This window comes from Poromitra crassiceps, assembly GCF_964638095.1.
Source record: "Poromitra crassiceps genome assembly, chromosome: 13".
Taxonomy (NCBI): Eukaryota; Metazoa; Chordata; class Actinopteri; order Beryciformes; family Melamphaidae; genus Poromitra; species Poromitra crassiceps.
In genome coordinates this window covers 40,331,942-40,356,333 of record NC_139644.1, presented here as the reverse complement: position 1 = coordinate 40,356,333, position 24,392 = coordinate 40,331,942, and the positions used below count along the sequence as shown (strand labels likewise).

Below are 24,392 nucleotides of genomic sequence, written 5' to 3'. Positions count from 1 at the left end.
AAGAGCGATCAAGCTTGCCATGTTCGGAGCTTTACAACGATGGCACCGGAAAAGAAGCGAGAAAACCAGTCTGCTGCGGTTGTACGTTTCAGCAACCCACAGATACAGTACGTAGAATATCAACGTTCCTCAATCAAATATACGTTGCATATCATGTTTCTAGAGGAGATACGTGTATATCGACGTTATACTGTAGAGTCTGTTATTGAAATAGCGTGGTGGCCAGTAGGGGTGCTGTGATGGTGGTGGCCAGTAGGGGTGCTGTGATCGGGGTGGATGGAGGGCGTAAACACACAGGAGGGCCATGTTCCTGTCCCACCGTGTTCAAAGTCGACATTTCAACCGTCAGTCACATTGAACGTTTTTGTTATTCAAGCCTAACTCATAAAGCATAACCCTTAACAAAGTTGTTTTAACTTACCTAAACGTAACAAATCTTTTCTTTGCGTTTTGACGTTGAAAAGGCGAGGTTTTCAAATTAACGGCTGTTATGTTTCAAAATTTATGTTGAGATTGTAGCTTTGGAGAAACATAAAAGGCCACATATTAGAAACGTAAAAGGCAGATTTTTATTTTATTTTACATTGAGACTGTACGTATCCGTGGATTGCAGAAATGTACAAATGCCAACATTTTATTCTGGCGATTGAGTTGGAGAAAACGGAGAGTGAGGGAGATGGGAGGAAGACAAGAGGATGAAGGGAGGGAGAGAGACGGGAGGAAGACAAGAGGAAGAAGGGAGGGAGAGAGACGGGAGGAAGACAAGAGGAAGGAGGGAGAGAGACGGGAGGAAGACAAGAGGAAGAAGGGAGGGGGAAAAAAGTCTGAAGACGCACTCAACATTTCAGAACCTGTGTGTGCGTGTGCTTTGTTCCAAATAGCCATGAGTCATTGTGATACGAGTCACATACATGAGTCACTGATGCCATAAACACCAAACAGAACGCCGCTGATTGGAGAGACAAGCTGTCCGTTACATTCATCTCTCCCCTCATTGGCTAGCTCTTGACATTATTGCGGTAGTAAAGCTTCATTCAGCTGATTAAAGGAGGTCACCCCTCAGACGCTGACCTGGCAACAGAGGCTGGTTTCCCAAAACAGAAATATTCTCAATGTGGCTTCTCCAAGTGTTTTTTTTGGGGGCATGTTATTATTTTGTTACCATTTATTTTCCTCGTTTTTAACTCTTCTATGTGACTAGTTTGGAACGAGGCCCAATTTTGTGTTACTTTTCAACCAAAAATATGCTAGTAACAACATATAATGTTGCGGGGAAAAATAACCAATGAAATGGAAAAAAATACACATAGCACTTTTTTTAAACCTCAAAATAAATATTTTCCATAAAAAGTATATTGCACATAGAAATTCCAACCAATAATATCACATAGGCTAATAAATGCCACTTGACTGTGACTTCACAGCATCTAGGAATCCATTTATTTAAGATTTGCCCAGTTTGGGAAGCTTTTAGGTTTTTTGTTTTTACTTGACTACGATAGTGTTATACTATTGATAAGTGACGTTTTATTAATAATACATCATTACAAAGTAAGGCGGAAACCATTATTATTAAGCAGGTCAGCGTCTAAGAGGCAACCTGGAGATAAATACATTCAACCCAGTGTTGCAGTGGAATATTGTGCAGACCCGATGGCAAGGAAAGGACTTCAAATTGACAAACCATTTGAAAGAATCAACTCTTCCATACAAACAGTCAAACATTTCATTAGGTCCCCTAGACTCAAACGGCACCCTATAGGCTCTTTTCGTAGCAAACCTCTGAGGTGGTAAAGCAGGTGTAACGAATAACCTTAACGAGGGCCCTGGCACTGGAACACCTAAACGTAATGGAACCATGATTAATGGTATTGGTTAGCTTACACCTGCTTTACTTCCTGCTTTACCACCTCAAAATGGTTGCTGTGAAACGAGTCCATCACCTGTGTGAATCACTGCTAACATGCAACTTAAAGCTCGAGCACATCTCCATTCATAAATTCCACTATTCATTCTGCAAACGGAAACAAGCTCATGATCCAGTTCACAGCTGTTCCCGACTTGGATGGGCGGTGATGTAAACGTCAATGCAGTCTTTGTCAATAAGCAAGGTCAAAGGTCGATGACGGTGGACTTCTGTTGCACATCTACAGGAAAGCAGCCTGACTTCGTGATATCCAAAATGTAATATTGCGAAGCTGTCCCACCTAAATATCGCGAGATACAATTATTGTAGAAATGTTACCATACTAAACAAGACATTTAATCAAAGCAAAGACAATGGACATAATGGTGGAATTTGATCATTCTGGCCATTTGCAGGAAAACGGGCTGATTGTGAAGAATGGAGCCCACTTGAAATAAAAACTTTCACTACCGCTAGTATTTTATTTATTTATTTTTTACTATCGTACCACTTATATTGCGATACCCAATATTGAGTCGGCACGAGCTAACCCAAGTGCGATATCAAGTTAGCGCCAGGCAAAGTTTCTGGGGTGCCGTTTGAGACCTGCTCCCTTCCTTGCTCATGAGTAGAGATCACTGATGCAGCAGATCAAACATCACACATGTTCTGTAGATACCAAGTCTCTTGCAGGTTAACGCATGGAAAATGTGAAATGAATGGATCATTGCTTTACAGGTGGTACAAGAACTACTCAATGTAATGATCAAAGAAACTGCCACACACACACACACACACACACACACACACACACACACACACGCGCGCGCACACACACGCAGTTCTAGGTGGCAGTAACTACTACTGGGTCAGAGATGTGGTCTAAAGGCTAGTGTAGCTGACTGTGTGTGTGTGTGCATGCATGTGTGTGTGTGTGTGGGATAGTGGTGACCACCATAAAGCATTGGTTTGAGTTAATTGATGGTAATTGATGTGAACATAAGACAAAGAAATACAGCAGACCTTTTCAAACTGTACAAGTGCATAAACAGCCCATGGTGTGTATGTGTGTGTGTGTGCCTGTATGTGTGTGTGTGTGTGTGTGTGTGTGTTTCTTTGAGTTGACAAATCAGCTGTCAAAATGTGCCGAGTAAAAAACATTGCTGGTTGGTTGCACGCCTTCACACACATGCTAAAAACATTCAAATACACACGACGACACACGCATACACACCACACACACCACACACGCATACACACAACCGCACACGTGTGCCAAACTGTGCTGGGAGTGCCCCGCCCCCGTCTCCTTCTCGCTTTCTTCATGTGCAAACACAAGTGTTGAGATGCCTCCGAAAGCCTGTTGGAATATTCACTCGGGCCGAGTATCCTTTAAATAAATACCATACAGTACCAAATACCAATAGACCCTTTTCACAGCAGCCATTTTGTGTCTGGCAAGGTAAACACAGGTGTAACCAATAACAATAATGGTTTCCAACTTCCATTCTATTTAGGTGTTCCAGTGCCGAAGCCCTCATTAATGTTATCGGTTACACCTGTGTTTAGCCTGCCGTGAGACATAAAATGGCTGCCGTGAAAACGTCACCACCACTGAGGGGTGTAGCTGTAGCCGCCCATCGCATTCAATCCAAAAACGCTTGCGGTGATTTGCTGCCAGCAAAACCATATCAATTGTAATTTTCTTTCTAGATCTGTGTACAAAAAGGATCGAATGCAGGTATTGTTTGACTGGAGGAGTTTCAATACTACTTGGTACTGGGTTATTTTGGGTCGATACCGTAAAGATATTGAGTATGGAGACCCAGCCCTATTCAGACCGCACGCACACGCACACGCGCACGCACACACACACACGCACGCACACACACACAAGCACGCACGCGCCAACTACGAGTCGCCACATGAAAATATACAGTAGAAGCTGGATAGTTCAACTACCACGCCTCACTGTCCTCTGTGTGTGTGTGTGTGTGTGTGTGTGCGTGCGTGCAGCTGTGTGTGTGTGTGTGTGTATAAGGATGTGTGAGTGCATGAAATGTGTGTGTTGCCTAGTCCAATTCGGGAGAGTCCGGCGTGTGCGTTTCGTTGTCCGTCTCCGCGTCGTCCCCGTCCTCTCTAAACTCTGACAAATCGTCTTTGTCCCGCAGCTCTGCAGCGGGGGGCGTGTCCGCCTCAGGCTCCGCCCCCGGGGCTGTGTCTTTGTCCACAAGCTCCTCCCCCTCTTGCTCCTGCTCCTCCCCCGTGGGCGTGGCCGACTCCGGCGCAGCCGCGCTTTCCTCTGCGACGGTCTCCTCCGTCGTCGGCGAGCCTTCCTGCTCCTTCAGCTCCTCCTCTCCTCTCCTCTCGTCCTCCTCCTCCTCCTCCTCCTCAGCGATGGAGGCGTCGGGTCCATGCAGGGAGCGCGTGCAGGCGGGGAGCAGGTGGGAGGAGGTGCAGGGGTGCAGGTGCGGGGAGTCGGAGGGGGGCAGCAGGGTGAGAGAGTCCACGCTGAGGGTGTCACAGGAGCGGTCGTCCGTCAGGAGGGAGATGGTGGGCTGGGAGGCCGGGGTGAGGCTGGGGGCCAGAGCGGGGGCATGATGGTGGGCTGGGGGGGTGGAGGAGAGCAGTGTTATGTCTCCTTCTCCGCCCGAGGAGGGAGGGGTGTGCTCCAAAAACGTGCAGTCATCTAGACGTGAGAGAGAGAGAGAGAGAGGGAGAGAGAGAGAGAGAGAGAGAGAGAGAGAGAGGAGAGAGAGAGAGAGAGAGAGAGAGAGAGAGAGAGAGGGAGAGAGAGAGAGAGAGAGATATCAATCATATTGAAATAAGAGGGAATTCAGAATAGCTGCGACCACACTATGTGAATTTCCAAAATGCAGGGGGGGCGGGAGGCAGCCCACCATACTCTGCCTCTAGCCCAGTTTCCATTCAAAAGGTATCACACATTTTAATTGAATTTTCAGAAAGTCGCCAAAAGAAAATGCTAAATAATTTGCGTTTCCATCCGCTATTATGCGAATTATAGAGCTGTCAATCACCTGGTGTTTAAGGCTGTCTGCCTCTGCTGATCAGCTGCTAGATAGAGCAGATCGTAAGTGAATACAATTTCATTCAATTCTAGAAGTGAGTCGCCTTAAAGTTAATATCGCAGTCTTCTTCTGTTTACCACGACAGGTATTGTGCTGCGTATTTACCATGATTTACCGTGTGTAGCCCTATTGTGTGGAGGCTACACGGCATGTCATGTTTTGCAGTGATCAAGGCAAACTGCGTGGTTTTTGAATGGAGAGACAACGGAATATCGCTTCGTCTGTTTCCACCGCACGTTTCGCATTTTCCTTTTATCGATACACCGATTTTCCCACCTCCCTCAAGCGTTAAAACTTTTTTGCGATATTTGGAGGTTTTTGTGAATTTTGCAGCATTTTCACTCAGTTTTTTTTAATGCGCAAATTTAAATTTTGCATAAAAACGGGTGGATGGAAACCCAACTACAACAGAGGTGGAGACAGAGCTGCACTTCCTTCTGAACTGCACCAGGTATGAAAATGTAATGAAATAGTTCTCCAAATTCCAAAATGTGTAATTTTGGAAAACTCCACGATATTCTTGGACAAGAAAACAGTGTTCCACATTACTGTACATATATACCTGCCATAATATAAGATCCTGTGAAAACCTGACAGGAGAACTCACCCAATACTAATACTTCTATTTTTCCCTTTGTATGATTGTGATTGATGTAATTGAGTAATACTGTTAAAGAATAAACCTCATTTGAATTGGATTGAAATTGAGACACAGACGCACGCACGCACGCGCACGCGCACGCACACACACACACACACACACACACACACACACACACACACACACACACACACACACACACACACACCAGAGAGAAGGACATTAGCACTTTAAATACTTCAAGGTTCCCACTGATGTAAAATGACATGATTTCCAACTAAATATATGATTCCTTCCTGATTTGTCCATCTTGTTATACAGCGCACAAAAGCTCTAAAGGGCCCGGGGTAAACAGTCTGTCTTCCATTACAGTTGGACTTGCGGTGGAGAATAACAGCTGAAAACGTTATGCAATGTGAATGGGACTTCCCTTTTATCAAATTCCTTTCAAATTTCCCGATTTTTCCCCCCCAGACATCCCATGACCAGACCAGTGGGAACCCTGTAACTGTCAAACTGAGAAGATGTGGGAGTGATCTACTGTATGCAGGTATGGAGTTACAATGCAGAACTAGGCAGGTAGCTAAGAGGTTCTGTCTGAAGTGTTAGATTCACATCACACATGCGGTTGAATGGACACAGGCAGGGCGACTGAAACACACGATGCAGTGTGTTCACTCTGTTAGATCATGCTTTACATGCACCTTCCTAACAAGGCTGAGAGTGTGCTGAACATTTTGATTGGTGCAGTGCAGCTTCCAAAGAGGTGCAGGGTAGACACACTGCCTACGGGTGTGGTAGTAGTAGTTGTAGGGCAGCAATAGTCTCTAGCAGCAGTAGGAGTAGTAGTAGCAGCATGTGGGAGTAGTAGTAGTAGGGGCAGCAATAGTCTCTAGCAGCAGTAGTAGTAGTAGTAGCATGTGGTAGTAGTAGTAGGGGCAGCAATAGTCTTTAGCAGCAGTAGTAGTAGTATCATGTGGTAGTAGTAGTAGGGGCAGCAATAGTCTTTAGCAGCAGTATTAGTAGTAGTAGTAGCATGTGGTAGTAGTAGTAGTAGGGGCAGCAATAGTCTCTAGTAGCAGTAGTAGTAGTAGTAGCAGCATGTGGTAGTAGTAGTAGTAGGGGCAGCAATAGTCTCTAGTAGCAGTAGTAGTAGTAGTAGTAGTAGCAGCATGTGGTAGTAGTAGTAGGGTGTGGTAGTAGTAGTAGGGGCAGCAATAGTCTCTAGCAGCAGTAGGAGTAGTAGTAGGGTGTGGTAGTAGTAGTAGGGGCAGCAATAGTCTCTAGCAGCAGTAGGAGTAGTAGTAGGGTGTGGTAGTAGTAGGGGCAGCAATAGTCTCTAGCAGCAGTAGGAGTAGTAGTAGTAGTAGGGGCAGCAATAGTCTCTAGCAGCAGTAGGAGTAGTAGTAGGGTGTGGTAGTAGTTGTAGGGCAGCAATAGTCTCTAGCAGCAGTAGGAGTAGTAGTAGGGTGTGGTAGTAGTCGTAGGGGCAGCAATAGTCTCTAGCAGCAGTAGTAGTAGTAGTAGTAGGGTGTGGTAGTAGTAGTAGGGGCAGCAATAGTCTCTAGCAGCAGTAGGAGTAGTAGTAGTAGTAGGGGCAGCAATAGTCTCTAGCAGCAGTAGGAGTAGTAGTAGTAGTAGGGGCAGCAATAGTCTCTAGCAGCAGTAGGAGTAGTAGTAGTAGTAGGGGCAGCAATAGTCTCTAGCAGCAGTAGGAGTAGTAGTAGGGTGTGGTAGTAGTAGTAGGGGCAGCAATAGTCTCTAGGAGCAGTAGGAGTAGTAGTAGGGTGTGGTAGTAGTAGTAGGGGCAGCAATAGTCTCTAGCAGCAGTAGTAGTGTACAGTATGTGTGTAATTGGGGATGGAAGCAGGGCTACAGCTAGATTTAGTTTCAGTATACTTACAGAGGTCAAAGACAGAGGGCGCAGTATGGAAGATACAACACAACGGTTTTATCTATTCAGATACATTTCAGATCTATTTTGGTTTGATCTATTAAATCATGTGCCGGTGTGTTTGTGTGTGTTTGAGAGATAGTATCATCATACCAATCATATCTTTGCTCAAAATAGGAGGGGCAAGTCATCGCTACCTTTGTGACAGGTTCCGCCCACAGCCCGCTGTGTGAGCCAGGTGTGTGTGTGTTACCTGTGGGGCTCTGTGCTGATATAGTGCTGGCTGTAACAGAGTGTGTGTGTGTGTGTTACCTGTGGGGCTCTGTGCTAATATAGTGCTGGCTGTAACAGAGTGTGTGTGTGTGTGTGTGTGTGTGTGTGTGTGTGTGTTACCTGTGGGGCTCTGTGCTGATATAGTGCTGGCTGTAACAGAGTGTGTGTGTGTGTGTGTGTGTGTGTGTGTGTGTTACCTGTGGGGCTCTGTGCTAATATAGTGCTGGCTGTAACAGAGTGTGTGTGTGTGTGTGTTACCTGTGGGTCTCTGTGCTGATATAGTGCTGGCTGTAATAGAGTGTGTGTGTGTGTGTGTGTGTGTGTGTGTGTGTGTGTGTGTGTGTTACCTGTGGGGCTCTGTGCTGATATAGTGCTGGCTGTAATAGAGTGTGTGTGTGTGTGTGTGTGTGTGTGTGTGTGTGTGTGTGTGTGTGTGTGTTACCTGTGGGGCTCTGTGCTGATATAGTGCTGGCTGTAACAGAGTGTGTGTGTGTGTGTGTGTGTGTGTTACCTGTGGGGCTCTGTGCTGATATAGTGCTGGCTGTAACAGAGTGTGTGTGTGTTACCTGTGGGGCTCTGTGCTGATATAGTGCTGGCTGTAACAGAGTGCGTGTGTGTGTTACCTGTGGGGCTCTGTGCTAATATAGTGCTGGCTGTAACAGAGTGTGTGTGTGTGTTACCTGTGGGGCTCTGTGCTGATATAGTGCTGGCTGTAACAGAGTGTGTGTGTGTGTTACCTGTGGGGCTCTGTGCTGATATAGTGCTGGCTATAACAGAGTGTGTGTGTGTGTGTGTTACCTGTGGGGCTCTGTGCTGATATAGTGCTGGCTGTAACAGAGTGTGTGTGTGTGTTACCTGTGGGGCTCTGTGCTAATATAGTGCTGGCTGTAACAGAGTGTGTGTGTGTGTTACCTGTGGGGCTCTGTGCTGCTATAGTGCTGGCTGTAACAGAGTGTGCGTGTGTGTGTTACCTGTGGGGCTCTGTGCTGATATAGTGCTGGCTGTAACAGAGTGTGCGTGTGTGTGTTACCTGTGGGGCTCTGTGCTGATATAGTGCTGGCTGTAACAGAGTCACATCGTCCTGTACTGCCACTGCCACTGGAGGGGGGCGAGGGAGAGGAGAGGGGGGAGGTACTGTGCTGGGACACACAATGGGCCACCGCGAAACCTGGACACACACACACACACACACACACACACACACACACACACACACACACACACACACACACACACAAACTATCATTTTGAGAAAACAGTTGACTTCAGGGCTGGATGATAATGGTTGAAATCAATACTGTATCATTTATATTCTATTTTTTAGATATTGATATGACGATATGGCTCACATTCTGTAAGCAAAATCACGTTAAATTATCAAATGAATGATTATCATATTGAAACGGATGGTAATGTTTGGTATGATGCCAAATTAAACTGAAATTTTCACATAATGTTCCTACCATGACTGAGCTGAGCTTCTAAATGAAACACACTTGTTTTTCTCATCAGTTCAGACTGTAGAATTGTGCATCCGGATATACTGTAGCAAAATCACCATCCCAGCACAATACATCCCACTGAGAGACCATCACAATACATCCCACTGAGAGACCATCACAATACATCCCACTGAGAGACCATCAAGCATCAGATTCAATTATCATCCAGCAGTAGTTGACTTGGTTCTTTCATTCTTCACTCCTTTAGTTTAGTTTAGTCCTCACAAGGATAGAATGACAAAAACACACACATAAAAACATGTTGAGTTGTGTGGTCCTAATGCAAGAGATGCTTTTAACTAAAAAACATACCATTCAACCCCAAACAGACGGTGTGTGTGTGTGTGTGTGTGTGTGTGTGTGTGTGTGTGTGTGTGTGTGTCGGCACTCTATGCGTGTTTGAATTTGGTCCATGCTGTAAACTGAATAAGAGATTAACCTTAGAACTTAAAACTAACTCAAACTGACTTTATGAACTAGTTGTAATTTACCAAAAATACGCAGATCAGAAAATATGGAAAACAAATAAATACAAGTTGACTTTCCAAATGGCTATAAAGACATTTAAAAAACAAAACAAAACATAGGATTAAAATCCACCTCCAGACCAAGGCAGCTCTGTAACAAACCCTGACAGTTCAGGAACTTCCAATACTAATATAACTTCCACTGGAGAAATGTATGTGTAAATACCCTCATTAGGCTCCAGTTCCTTATAAAAAAAAAAAGACCGTCCTAAGCTAAATCTATTCTGGGGAGAGGATTTTGACGCCTTAAAAGAGGTCTTCCAACAAGATATACCGCAAGACCCCACAGTGGCACTGTTAGAGGTAATACCTGAAGGCCTAGGCGGGAGGGCCAACAAATATCTTTTAAATATACTACTAACTACAGCCTTAAAGTGTATTACTATAAGACGGCTGAAACCAGATCCTCCCACATATAATATATGGATTCAAAAAGTGTGGGATATTTACCAGATGGAACAAATCACTTACACACTAAGGCTTCACAAACCAATTTTTGTTAAAAGATGGGGGCCTGTCATGACTCTAATAATGCAATGAGGTTTACTACCCAATGCTGTACGCCCCCTAGTCTAATTTCTATTCTCTCACACATTTCTGATAGATATCACATACATACATACATACATACATACATACATACATACTAGTTCCCCCGATGTAAATGTTCTCTCTTCTCTCTCTCTTGCTCTCCCTCTCTATGAAGCGCTGCTGGACATTATGTATATGTTGGAGTGGAGGTTTATTATTTTTTATTTGTTTGTTTTCAGGTTTGATGTTCATTATTATTGTCATTACAAGCTATGAGTGTATATACAATGATAATGTGTACAATAAGCACACTGCTGGAAAAAGCAAACAACTGTAATCGAAGGAATACAATGTATTGTTGTTGATGTAAACCAAATAAAAATGAATTAAAAAGAAAAGAAAAAAGACCTTGATGAAGTTGTGCGCACACGCACACGCGCACGTGCACACGCACACACACACACACACACACACAGATCACAAACAGTCTATATCTGTTTGTGCGTCTCTGAGACATAAAAAGTGAAAGAGGGAGAGAGAGAATGATGACGTGTGTGTGTGTGTGTGTGTGTGTGTGTGTGTGTTTGTGTGTGTGTGTGTGTGTGTGTGTGTGTAACTGAATGGGATAAACACCTAAGGCCAGTAAAGGAGAAGTGAGTTCATTGTCTGGAGAGATTCTTATGAACTGGCTTGTGTGTTTCTGTCACTACCACAAATCCACGCTTCCCGGGATACGTCGATGAGTGGTCACGTGACGATCACAGGTAGTCCTCGGTCTACCCTGTTGTCTCCTCTCAGACGGACGTGCCTGTACATCTCCCTATGGAGGTGACCAGGTGGCAACCAGATGCCCTAACCACCTCAACTGGCTCCTTTCTCCACAAAAGCAGCAGCGGCTCTACTCTGAGTCCCTCACGGATGACTGAGCTTCTCACCTCGTACCTAAGGGAGATGCCAGCCACCCTCCTGAGAAAACCCATTTTGGCCGCTTGTATCCGTGATCTTGTTCTTTCGGTCATGACCCATCCTTCATGACAATAAAAGTGGCAATAAAAGTGATTCTGATTCTGATGACCAAAGGTGAGGGTAGGAACGAAGATGGACCGGTCGATGGAGAGCTTTGTCTTCTGGCTCAGCTCTCTGAAACGAGTAAACCCACTCCGGAAACTATCTGAAACTAAACTGAATTGAAAACTAAAACTAAAAATGAAAAATACCAAACTAGAATAACTGTGGTCAGGTGCTGCTTGTGGGAAATGGGTATGAATCTAAATCAAAAGTCATTTAACATGAAAGACTTGTGAGTGTGACAAATGAAAGCAATAGCAGTCTGAGGTGTGGGGTTTCTGCTGCTGCGCTCCGGGGCAGCGTATCACTTCTACTCTAAACATCTGCTAAAGGTCAAATTATTATTATGATGATTATTATTATTTTGCTCAACAGCTCAGATGTTATCATTGTTGGTTTGAAGGTCAGGGCAACCTTTTGGATCCACCCTGTACAAGTGTCAAACAAACAAGGACTTGTGTCCCCCCCCCCCCCCAAATAAAATAAAATAATAAAAAATAAATAAAAGAAAAAATAAGTTTTTTTTTTTTTTTTTGATTTTCTGCTATCAATCATTTGTTAAAGGAACACTCCGCCCATTTTCAACCAGCTTTGTATCATTAGAACATCAGTAGTATATCAGAAAACTGTAAACGGTTTTGAAGTCTGTCATTTAATTTGACAGTTATTGAGTGTTAAAGTGTGGACCAGTGACATCACTGGTCCACACTAACTCAAATTAATAACTCATTAACTCAAATCAACTCTCAATAACTGTCAAACTATTCATCATTCATCTAGTTTGACAGTTATTGAGAGTTGATTTGAGTTAATGAGTTATTAATTTGAGTTAGTGTGGACCAGTGATGTCACTGGTCCACACTTTAACACTCAATAACTGTCAAATTAAATGACAGACTTCAAAACAGTTTACAGTTTTCTGATATACTACTGATGTTCTAATGATACAAAGCTGGTTGAAAATGGGCGGAGTGTTCCTTTAAGTGTAGGATTTATTTATATTTTTATGACTACTTGTCAACTCTTGCCCAAGGTGTTGCCCACACTTACTTGGCCTCCCCGTATTGCATGAAAAAGTTCACCATGTCTGTGTCTTTTAGTGTAGTGTGAAAAAGCCTGATTCTGGCTCAGCACACATTGCACTACAGTACATGTTTATGTTCACATTTTAAGCAGATTTTCTCAGAAATGAGTTCGCCAAATGTTGTCTCTTTGAGAACCACTGGACATACCTTGTTAAACAGAGTCTGTCAGGTCCCGTAGATGCTGGGATGACGTGTGTAGACTCATACAACACTCCCAAACAGTCAACAGGAGCGCAGAGTACAGAAAGGGGACCCTGGCTAGCCGTGTTTTACCTGGCACTTTATCGACGGTGGCGAAGACCGATCTGTTGGCCGTGGGGTCGTTGGGCGCTCGTCTCGACTGCTCGTAGAAGCGGAACGGCAGGCCGCTAGGCGACGCGTTGGACGTCTGGCCGAAACCCAGCACCTCCGTCGCACTGGGCTGCACTGGCAGGTCCAACAGAGCTGCACACAGAGAGAGAGGAAGGTGTCAGAGGAGAGAGAGTGTGTGTGTGTGTGTGTGTGTGTGTGTGTGCGTGCGTGTGTGTGTGCGTGTGCGTGTAATGCTCAAAAAACATTTGTTACACGAGTGGGAAAGGCGGGAGTTGGCCGTGACGTGACACACAACCAGGAAGAGGCCCCCCCCCCAAAAAAAGAAGGTTTCAACCCATAGAGGGCAATTTTCCCTCTGAAAATGAGGCATTTTTGTACAATATGTAACAGTTTGGTCTCAAATGTGGGGATTTTGACCAGAATACTTCACACACCACACCAAAAGCCATAAATATTGGTTACAAGCTGGAACAAAAAGTGTTTTGGGGGTTTAGTCCTGCTTTAAATGGAACCTCCATAACAGTACAGAAGACGGATGAGGTTGTTACAGTATTGTTGACCAACAGCACTGATGAAAGCACTAGATAAGAGCATGAGGCTTGACTTCACGCTGTGCAGCAGGTACTTTATGGCTGGGTTGAGCAGGGTTTCCCTGGGACTCACCGGCGATCCTCTGCATCTTCATGCGTCGGGCCTGGATGCGGCCCTTGGCCAGCCTCTGCTTGGCGATGATGCAGCGGATGTGGTCGGCGAAGATGAAGTTGGCCTGCAGGATGGGGAGGGGCTTGGCGTGCGGGTTGGAGCTCGGCTTGTGGATGATGATGTTCAGCGCTCTGCTGTCGTCCTCCACGCCAGACACCTGCATGTCCTGTCGGGGGGCAGGGAGGGAGGCAGGGAGAGAAAGGATGGGGGGGGAGAGCATGGGACCAAGAAGAAGAGAGACAAGAGAGATGAGGTAGCGAGTGGCGAGATGGGGGATGAGAGTGGAGAGATGGGGGATGAGAGTGGAGAGATGGGGGATGAGAGTGGAGAGATGGGGGATGAGAGTGGAGAGATGGGGGATGAGAGTGGAGAGATGGGGGATGAGAGTGGAGAGATGGGGGATGAAAGTGGAGAGATGGGGGATGAGAGTGGAGAGATGGGGGATGAAAGTGGAGAGATGGGGGATGAGAGTGGAGAGATGGGGGATGAGAGTGGAGAGATGGGGGATGAGAGTGGAGAGATGGGGGATGAGAGTGGAGAGATGGGGGATGAGAGTGGAGAGATGGGGGATGAGAGTGGAGAGATGGGGGATGAGAGTGGAGAGATGAGAAACACATTTTGACTTGAATTACTTATACTCACAGGTTAACGCTGAAAAAGAGCGCAGAATTGACATGATATTCATAAAATACAAAATAAGTACATTAAACCTATCGAGGAAACACCACAGTAATTTCATAACAGCATATTCGGGACACTGAAGAAGAACTGCTGATGCTTCCGACTATGAAAAATGCAACAGGCTACGCTAGGCCAATATGGCTACGTCAACAACATGAACAGCAAATGTTAGCATTATGTTGAAAGTGTTCACAGTTTTCAAAATACACTTCAGTTACTGTAGATTTTCAGCATTACATGACCATAAATTGATGAAACACCTGTGTGGTCAACAGATGCTAAATTTGAAAAAGTGACATGCGGTTGCTAATGTTCTATGCTAACTATCTAACATTGTTGCTCGGGGAACAGTATCTTATGTTCTTTCCCATTTTTTCTACAGCTGAACCACTGGAGGTTTTAATTACAATTGACAAGGTGGGAATTTCAAAATTCTACATTTATGCTCCATTTTCACATGAAAATAAACTCATCCGTTTCAAACGGTGTACCCGTCACCTGCATCTTTCACGTTGGTATCATGTTAAGCAATACATCCACTAGTGGGCAGTAGAGAGTAAAATGTGTGGCGCTGCTCCATTTCATCCGTAAGCTTTCAGAAAACGTGCAGAATTACGCAAGAAATGAACGCAGAGTTCCCAGTATCCATATTTAACGCTGAGCATAATTGAGCCTTAAGTTGACAAGAACAAGAACTTATGATGAGCAAAAATCATGAAGGGTTGAGAGCCACAGAGCGAGAGAGAAAGAGAAAGAAAAAAAGGAGGTAGAGTACATGCACAAAACCATTTCCAGTACTTTTTATGATACAACAAACAAACAAACATGTCAACCCTCTCTTTAGAACAAAGACACACTCTTTCTCTTACCTGCAGTAGGCCGGCAAACTTGACAACGCCCCATCCGAGGCGCTTGGTTTCTGGTTCAACCAGACTCATCTGGTACACGTCCACAGCTAGGAACCTCTGGGCCTGGCCGCCATCTTTACTGACCACCATACAGGCTATTAGGTCACTGTTATCTGGAAAACAGGGTGTTGGAGAAAAATATAAGTTAACATGACATCTGACACCACATTAATCAATAAGCTATATTTGCATACACATAATTATGCTAAGTTCCATGCCCTTTGACACATAGATCTCACCCTGACATCTCACCCATAGCCCCATAGCAGAGGACTTCTCCTTTGCTGAGACCTTGTCCAGTGCATCGTGTACCATAACAACTGATAACAGTCTCTCAAGTCAGACTGGAGCAACGCACACACAATTCAACCCCCTCCTCTCTGCTCCTCTTCCTTTACAGTATAAATCTATGTTACACTGTCGGCCATTTGCTGAATATTTGACTCTGTACATTGATCAGACATGTGTACATTGAGATTCAAGCCCTCTGACAATATACATATTGCAGAGAATGTATGGTAATAAATATACTTTCATGAGACTTCTTCCTAGACTCATGGCTTCAATTCATTTGGTTTAAGATAAGCTGTGATATATACATTTAGCGGAGATGTAGAATTTTATTCTCTATCACAGGGTCAATGTCAAGTTGTATGGATGCTACAGTCCTGCTACAATCTTTACTCACGAGTCACCACCATATAATATACCCTATTAGGTCAAAGTTATCCATTCAAAACATGGTAAATATGTTATTAGCATAACATCATCATACAAGCGAGGAATCTCTGTATGTATGTATATATGTATGCATGTATGTATATGTCTGTGTGTGAGAGAGAGTCGCCTGCTGACGGCCTGGAAAGATGACTAAAAAGCAAAACGTTCACAGAAACACACACACACACTGTTGCGTGTGGCCATGAAGATCTCACATGGTATGTATCAAGGCACATTCATGTGTATGCATCCTGTGTGAGTAAAGCTGCTTAATTGTTTTCCTCTGCTCCTCATTACCTCAGGCTGAACACCTGCAGACCTGATTGCTGATGCAGCTCTGCTTAGTATATAAGCTGGCTTGCTGCTGGGACACGGCAGTCTACCTCTGAATCCAGCCCAGCAGCACCTGCAGTTTGCTTGATCTTTTTTTGCCCATACCTTTACTTTTTTAGGTCCTGGCACAATAGGTGCCAGGCTTTATTGTTTTAGTTTAACCTGGTAAGTTTGGTAGTTATGTTTTCGTTCTTAGTGTTAGTTTAGTTTTCCTAAATTATTCTTTAACATTTTGAATTGTTAGTTTAAGGAGAGGGGCTGGCTTCGACGGCCCTATATGGGCCAGCCCAGACCCCTCTCCCTTTTGCTTATTTTGGCCGAACTGCCAGGTTTTCTTATTTTATGGTTTGGGCTGCTTTTTCTTTCAGGAATTGGGAAATAAATAAAAACCCTATCCTTTTTGATCTTTGTGTTGGCGTCCTTTTATGTTATGTTCTCCACTTGAGCCTGTTTTGATTTATGTATTGTGGAGGCCGTAACATAATGGGGGCTCGTCGATTGCGAGGTTTTTTTTGTACTGAGAGTTGTGTGTTTTGACCACCTCAGTAGGCTAGTAGCGTGCTTTGAGCAGTTTTTTTCTGTAAGCACATTTACTTTATTTTGATCTATGGCACTTTAAAAAAAATTGGATTTGTGATTGAGACAGCAAGTGTCTCAAGTGCCTGAGTTTGGTGCAGTGTTTTTGCGCACCTGTTTTGGACGCCACAGTTTGTGTGCTGCTGAGTGGGCAGTGTGTTTTTCTAGTGCGTGGTGCTGCGCTTTGGCTGTGAGCTTTGTCTGTGTCGTGTTTGCGGCGGACCAGTTTTTTTTGCCTGTTGTCGCGTTTGCGATATTTCTTTTGTTGTCTATTGGCAATTTGATTGACATCTCCCTTTAAGATGGAGTTTCAAATAGAGGATTTTGTTGCGCATCCTTCTCTTGAGGTATTTGATAAATGTACAAAAGAGAACTTGATTTCCATTGCGGGTCATTATAGTGTAACTGTGTCAAAACAATCTAAAAAGCAGGAAATTAAATCTGAAGTATGGTCTGCCCTACAGGAGAAAGGAGTTTTGTTCTCCGATGGTGGAAGTGTGTCAGAGTCAGCTGTAAAGCAGAGTCCAGAACACTTGATTAGAATGAGGGAGATTGATCTAGAGATGAGACGTATGGAGCTTCAAGAGAAAGAGCTAAATGCAAGGCTGCGGGAAAAGGAGCTTGATGCCCAAGTGAATATACGAGAGATAGAGGAGAGAACTAAACTTCGGCTAAGAGAGCTGGAAGTAAATCAGTCTTCTCCTGACTCTCAGAATGTGGCTACTCCCAGCTCAGAATTTGATGTCACAAAGTGCATCCGTATGATCCCTCCATTTAGTGGAAAAGATGTTGATAAATATTTCAACTTGTTTGAGCGAGTGGCGACGACCTTGAAATGGCCAAGGAATGTTTGGCCTTTGCTTCTCCAGTGTGTGTTGACTGGGAAATCCCAGGAAGCATATGCTTCTTTGTCAACAGATGCGAGTCTGGACTACGATCAGGTGAAAGTCGCGGTGCTTAGGGCCCTGGAATTGGTTCCGGAGGCCTACCGGCAGAAGTTTCGTCGGTTTAGAAGGAGTGATGATATGACTTATGCTGAGTTTGGCCGAGAGAAGAAAGCACTATTTGATCGCTGGTGTAACTCTAAAAATGTCACTGATTTTGACCAGCTGCGTGAGTTAATTCTTATAGAGGAATTTAGAAACTGTCTGCCAGATAGAATTGCAACTTACATTAATGAGCAGAAGGTGGGTAAATTATCTGCAGCTGCTATCCTTGCTGACGAGTACGTCCTCACTCACAAGGACAGTTTTGATAGCTTTCATTCATCTTTTTCAGAGCGTGGCTCTCATTCCTCATCCTGGCGCAATTTCCACTCCAATTCGGAGAATAGTGTCCCGGTCAAGAGTTTTACTCCACCCAAGTCAAGTGTTGAAGCGGAGGAAAAGTCTGGTGGTGATGGGGCTAAGGAAAGGCCCATTTGCAATTATTGCAAGAAACGTGGTCACACTATGAATAATTGCTTTGCTCTAAATAACAAAAATATGTAGGTGTTTCTTTGAAATGCGGACTTTGAATTGGAGACGGTGGTCTCTTTTGCTTCAGGCCTTCAATTTGGAAGTCAGACATGTCCGTGGAAAAGACAATGTCCTGGCCGACACTTTGTCGCGCTCTTTTTCTGACGACTGAATACCTCATGTTGCACTCCTGGTATTCGCCATCATAGGGTGGGGGTGTTGCGTGTGGCCATGAAGATCTCACATGGTATGTATCAAGGCACATTCATGTGTATGCATCCTGTGTGAGTAAAGCTGCTTACCGTAAATTCCGGACTATAAGACGCACCGGTGTATAAGCCGCGGGACCAAAATTGACTATTTTTTTCTTCTATAAGCCGCACCGGACTATAAGCCGCGGGTGTTTTGATGTTTAATTACCATATGAAAGGGTTCGTGCACAGAGAGGAATGTCGGGAAAGAGATCGCTGTTTGGGGAAGCTCCCATTTATTAACATTTCAACAAAACAAAACAAAAGTCAGGTCACTAATCCCCAGACAAAATCACACAACAATAGGCTACCGTATATGTGCAGCAAACCTGTAACCAGAGAAGTCAAGTCACTAATCCTCGTCTTCCTCTTCTTCCTGCGTACTGAAACCACCAAAGTCCTCATCTTCAGTGTCGGAAACGAACAGGTTCAGGGTGGCTTCGTCAACCACTCTCCTCTCTCCTTCAGGTGCCATGGCACGAGTCCGATACCTCACGAGTCCGACACCTCACGAGTCCGAAAAAAGAGGCTAACTTCCCCCAGACCCTAACCCAAAACCTAACCTCTCCCACCCCCACGCCTAAACCTAACATCCCCCAGACCCTAACCCAAAACCTAACCTCTCCCACCCCCACGCCTAAACCTAACCTCCCCCAGACCCTAACCCAAAACCATGAGGTGTCGGACTCGTGAGGTATCGGACTCGTGAGGTATCGGACTAGGGGGCAGTCCCCGCAGCGGTGATCCTCTTCATCCCGCAGCAGTCCAGCGTTTTGGAACCCGTTGGTAATTGTGGATGTTTTCACACTCCTATAATATTCCGTGATCTTCCTTTGTGTGAATTCGCCGAAGTTTGTGATTTTCTCCTGGTAGTCGGGAGGGAGTTGTTCAGTAGTTCTCCCCCGGACGGACAGTCCCTTTTGCCCAGGTTACGCGCGGCTGCTCTGTTTGATCGGCGGCTGCTCTCTTTTAATGCGAGATTGACTGCTTTCAACTTGAAAGCTGCCTCGTGTGAATTTCTGCGTACCTTCCCCATGGTAAGTGAGAGTGTTGCTTCTACTGCTCGTCTTGTTGTGAATATTCCTTGATCTTCCTTTGTGTGAATTCGCTGAAGTTTGTGATTTTCTCCTGGTAGTCGGGGGAGGGAGTTGTTGCCCGAGTGGCCGTTTGCTTACCGTAATTACCATATGTAAGTGGTCACGCACAGAGGGGATTGTCGGGAAGAGATGGCTGTTTGAGGAAGCTCCCATTTACCGTATTACAACATTTCAACAAAACAACATAACACAACACCACCGTTGTTTATTTTTACAGTGCACACAGTGTCCGCGGTGTGGTGAAAAGAGGGCAAGAGAGGAAATTAAAACAGAAGTGGATTTATAGTTAGAAAGAGTGCTAAAAAAGAGAGATTTTTTTTTTTTTTTCTGAAAAAATCCATAGATAAGACGCACCGTTATATAAGCCGCAGGGGCCAAAAAACGGGAAAAAAGCCGCGGCTTATAGTCCGGAATTTACGGTAATTGTTTTCCTCTGCTCCTCATTACCTCAGGCTGAACACCTGCAGACCTGATTGCTGATGCAGCTCTGCTTAGTATATAAGCTGGCTTGCTGCTGGGACACGGCAGTCTACCTCTGAATCCAGCCCAGCAGCACCTGCAGTTTGCTTGATCTTTTTTTGCCCATACCTTTACTTTTTTAGGTCCTGGCACAATAGGTGCCAGGCTTTATTGTTTTAGTTTAACCTGGTAAGTTTGGTAGTTATGTTTTCGTTCTTAGTGTTAGTTTAGTTTTCCTAAATTATTCTTTAACATTTTGAATTGTTAGTTTAAGGAGAGGGGCTGGCTTCGACGGCCCTATATGGGCCAGCCCAGACCCCTCTCCCTTTTGCTTATTTTGGCCGAACTGCCAGGTTTTCTTATTTTATGGTTTGGGCTGCTTTTTCTTTCAGGAATTGGGAAATAAATAAAAACCCTATCCTTTTTGATCTTTGTGTTGGCGTCCTTTTATGTTATGTTCTCCACTTGAGCCTGTTTTGATTTATGTATTGTGGAGGCCGTAACACACACACACACACACACACACACACACACACACACACACACACACACACACACACACACACACACACACACACACACACACACACACACACACACACACACACACACACACACACACACGGCGGTGGGTATTTTACTGGAACATGAGATCACAAACTCAAAACCACATTCAGAGAACAGATAGACCTCAAGGGATCACTTCTATTTTTGGTTACGTATCTAACGACTCTGACACTCTGACATATTAAAATGATCCATGTTTGAAACTGTCAACTGCGGACAGCCGGACACAGACAAATTGTAAGAGACGAGATGAAAAGACAGTCAGACAATATATATAGTCACTTAGTTTGACCATCTTAGGCTATAGTCAATTAGTTTGACCATCTTAAACCTAAAGGGATAGGCCAACTTAGGCTATAGTCACTTAGTTTGACCATCTTAAACGTAAAGGGATATTCCAACTTAGGCTATAGTCACTTAGTTTGACCATCTTAAATATAAAGGGATAGGCCAACTTAGGCTATAGTCACTTAGTTTGACCAACTTAAACCTAAAGGGATAGGCCAACTTAGGCTATAGTCACTTAGTTTGACCATCTTAAACCTAAAGGGATAGGCCAACTTAGGCTATAGTCACTTAGTTTGACCAACTTAAACCTAAAGGGATAGGCCAACTTAGGCTATAGTCACTTAGTTTGACCAACTTAAACGTAAAGGGATAGGCCAACTTAGGCTATAGTCACTTAGTTTGACCATCTTAAACGTAAAGGGATAGGCCAACTTAGGCTATAGTCACTTAGTTTGACCATCTTAAACCTAAAGGGATAGGCCAACTTAGGCTATAGTCACTTAGTTTGACCATCTTAAACGTAAAGGGATAGGCCAACTTAGGCCATATTCACTTAGTTTGACCATCTTAAATGTAAAGGGATAGGCCAACTTAGGCTATAGTCACTTAGTTTGACCATCTTAAACGTAAAAGGATAGGCCAACTTAGGCTATAGTCACTTAGTTTGACCAACTTAAACATAAAGGGATAGGCCAACTTAGGCTATAGTCACTTAGTTTGACCATCTTAAACCTAAAGGGATAGGCCAACTTAGGCCATATTCACTTAGTTTGACCATCTTAAATGTAAAGGGATAGGACAACTTAGGCTATAGTCACTTAGTTTGACCATCTTAAACCTAAAGGGATAGGCCAACTTAGGCCATATTCACTTAGTTTGACCATCTTAAATGTAAAGGGATAGGACAACTTAGGCTATAGTCACTTAGTTTGACCATCTTAAATGTAAAGGGATAGGCCAACTTAGGCTATAGTCACTTAGTTTGACCATCTTAAACCTAAAGGGATAGGCCAACTTAGGCTATAGTCACTTAGTTTGACCATCTTAAACCTAAAGGGATAGGCCAACTTAGGCTATAGTCACTTAGTTTGACCAACTTAAACGTAAAGGGATGGGCCAACTTAGGCTATAGTCACTTAGTTTGACCAACTTAAACGTAAAGGGATAGGCCAACTTAGGCTATAGTCACTTAGTTTGACCATCTTAAACGTAAAGGGATAGGCCAACTTAGGCTATAGTCACTTAGTTTGACCATCTTAAACCTAAAGGGATAGGCAAACAGGCTATAGTCACTTAGTTTGACCAACTTAAACGTAAAGGGATAGGCCAACTTAGGCTATAGTCACTTAGTTTGACCATCTTAAATGTAAAGGGATAGGCCAACTTAGGCTATAGTCACTTAGTTTGACCATCTTAAACGTAAAGGGATAGGCCAACTTAGGCTATAGTCACTTAGTTTGACCATCTTAAACGTAAAGGGATAGGCCAACTTAGGCTATAGTCACTTAGTTTGACCAACTTAAACGTAAAGGGATAGGCCAACTTAGGCTATAGTCACTTAGTTTGACCATCTTAAACGTAAAGGGATAGGCCAACTTAGGCTATAATCACTTAGTTTGACCATCTTAAACGTAAAGGGATAGGCCAACTTAGGCCATATTCACTTAGTTTGACCAACTTAAACGTAAAGGGATAGGCCAACTTAGGCTATAGTCACTTAGTTTGACCATCTTAAACGTAAAGGGATAGGCCAACTTAGGCTATAGTCACTTAGTTTGACCATCTTAAACGTAAAGGGATAGGCCAACTTAGGCTATAGTCACTTAGTTTGACCATCTTAAATGTAAAGGGATAGGCCAACTTAGGCTATAGTCACTTAGTTTGACCATCTTAAACGTAAAGGGATAGGCCAACTTAGGCTATAGTCACTTAGTTTGACCATCTTAAACGTAAAGGGATAGGCCAACTTAGGCTATAGTCACTTAGTTTGACCATCTTAAACGTAAAGGGATAGGCCAACTTAGGCTATAGTCACTTAGTTTGACCATCTTAAACCTAAAGGGATAGGCCAACTTAGGCCATATTCACTTAGTTTGACCAACTTAAACGTAAAGGGATAGGCCAACTTAGGCTATAGTCACTTAGTTTGACCATCTTAAACGTAAAGGGATAGGCCAACTTAGGCTATAGTCACTTAGTTTGACCATCTTAAACGTAAAGGGATAGGCCAACTTAGGCTATAGTCACTTAGTTTGACCATCTTAAACGTAAAAGGATAGGCCAACTTAGGCTATAGTCACTTAGTTTGACCAACTTAAACCTAAAGGGATAGGCCAACTTAGGCTATAGTCACTTAGTTTGACGAAACGTTTGACGAACAAATCTTCATTTCTGGATAATTTTCTCTTCCAAATGAAGTCGAAAATGGCGCCTAGTGCCTCTCATCTGGCAGAATTCCTATCCCATAAACTAACTACTAACTTGGCCAATTGTTAGAAACATGAACAAAAAACAAAAACTATAATCTCTAAGAATGCAAAGAAATATAACTGGCTCGTTAAAACGCGCATTCCAGGGATATCGTATCGTTACAGCAGCGATAATGGCGCGCACATCCGAGAGCTTGGTTGTCAGGGGTTGCACCTCGGAGATTCCAGGCCGACGTGCTGCACTCTCCGCTCGGCAACACGAAGGCAGCTGGCTGCCTGCGGGTCGCTGACATCCACTCCTCCCGTCAAAAGGCTCTTCCCGAGGGGAGCGCCACAACACACTGAATCCCACTCGATTTGGAGGCGGAACACGCCAGGATTGGTCAAAGCCCAATCCAGTCCCCAGAATTGTCAAATAAAATCATCGACATGATACTATGACCCGCCTCTCAACCTGTCATCTTAGACAAACTATGTTTTCAGTCTGAAACGGACTCATTATGCACGTGACGAACAGGTTCAGTTCGACTTTAAGTCTGTTTGACCTAAACAGACTTAAACACAGTGTGAAACACAGTGCACATCACATGTGAAACACAGTGCACACCACATGTGAAACACAGTGCACATCACATGTGAAACACAGTGCACACCACATGTGAAACACAGTGCACATCACATGTGAAACACAGTGCACACCACATGTGAAACACAGTGCACATCACATGTGAAACACAGTGCACATCACATGTGAAACACAGTGCACATCACATGTGAAACACAGTGCACATCACATGTGAAACACAGTGCACACCACATGTGAAACACAGTGCACACCACATGTGAAACACAGTGCACATCACATGTGAAACACAGTGCACATCACATGTGAAACACAGTGCACATCACATGTGAAACACAGTGCACACCACATGTGAAACACAGTGCACATCACATGTGAAACACAGTGCACATCACATGTGAAACACAGTGCACACCACATGTGAAACACAGTGCACACCACATGTGAAACACAGTGCACATCACATGTGAAACACAGTGCACACCACATGTGAAACACAGTGCACATCACATGTGAAACACAGTGCACACCACATGTGAAACACAGTGCACAC

General features: G+C 44.1%; 1 protein-coding gene across 2 annotated transcripts in view; it reads right to left on the bottom strand.

Moving 5' to 3' along the window:
* Positions 1-3,962: 3,962 nt before the first annotated feature.
* The window catches only part of clec16a (C-type lectin domain containing 16A), a gene marked incomplete at its 5' end in the record, with an annotated part of 102,213 nt that continues 81,783 nt past the window's right edge, over positions 3,963-24,392 (bottom strand). The window contains 5 exons of one of the 2 annotated variants that reach the window (XM_083648493.1): positions 3,963-4,595; positions 8,794-8,931; positions 12,750-12,920; positions 13,452-13,656; positions 15,041-15,192. In XM_083648493.1, the coding sequence (XP_083504619.1) occupies positions 3,979-4,595; positions 8,794-8,931; positions 12,750-12,920; positions 13,452-13,656; positions 15,041-15,192 (1,283 nt within the window). In that variant the 3' untranslated portion in view covers positions 3,963-3,978. The remainder of the gene's footprint in view (positions 4,596-8,793; positions 8,932-12,749; positions 12,921-13,451; positions 13,657-15,040; positions 15,193-24,392) is intronic. The other variant, XM_083648494.1, reaches the window with a different exon arrangement.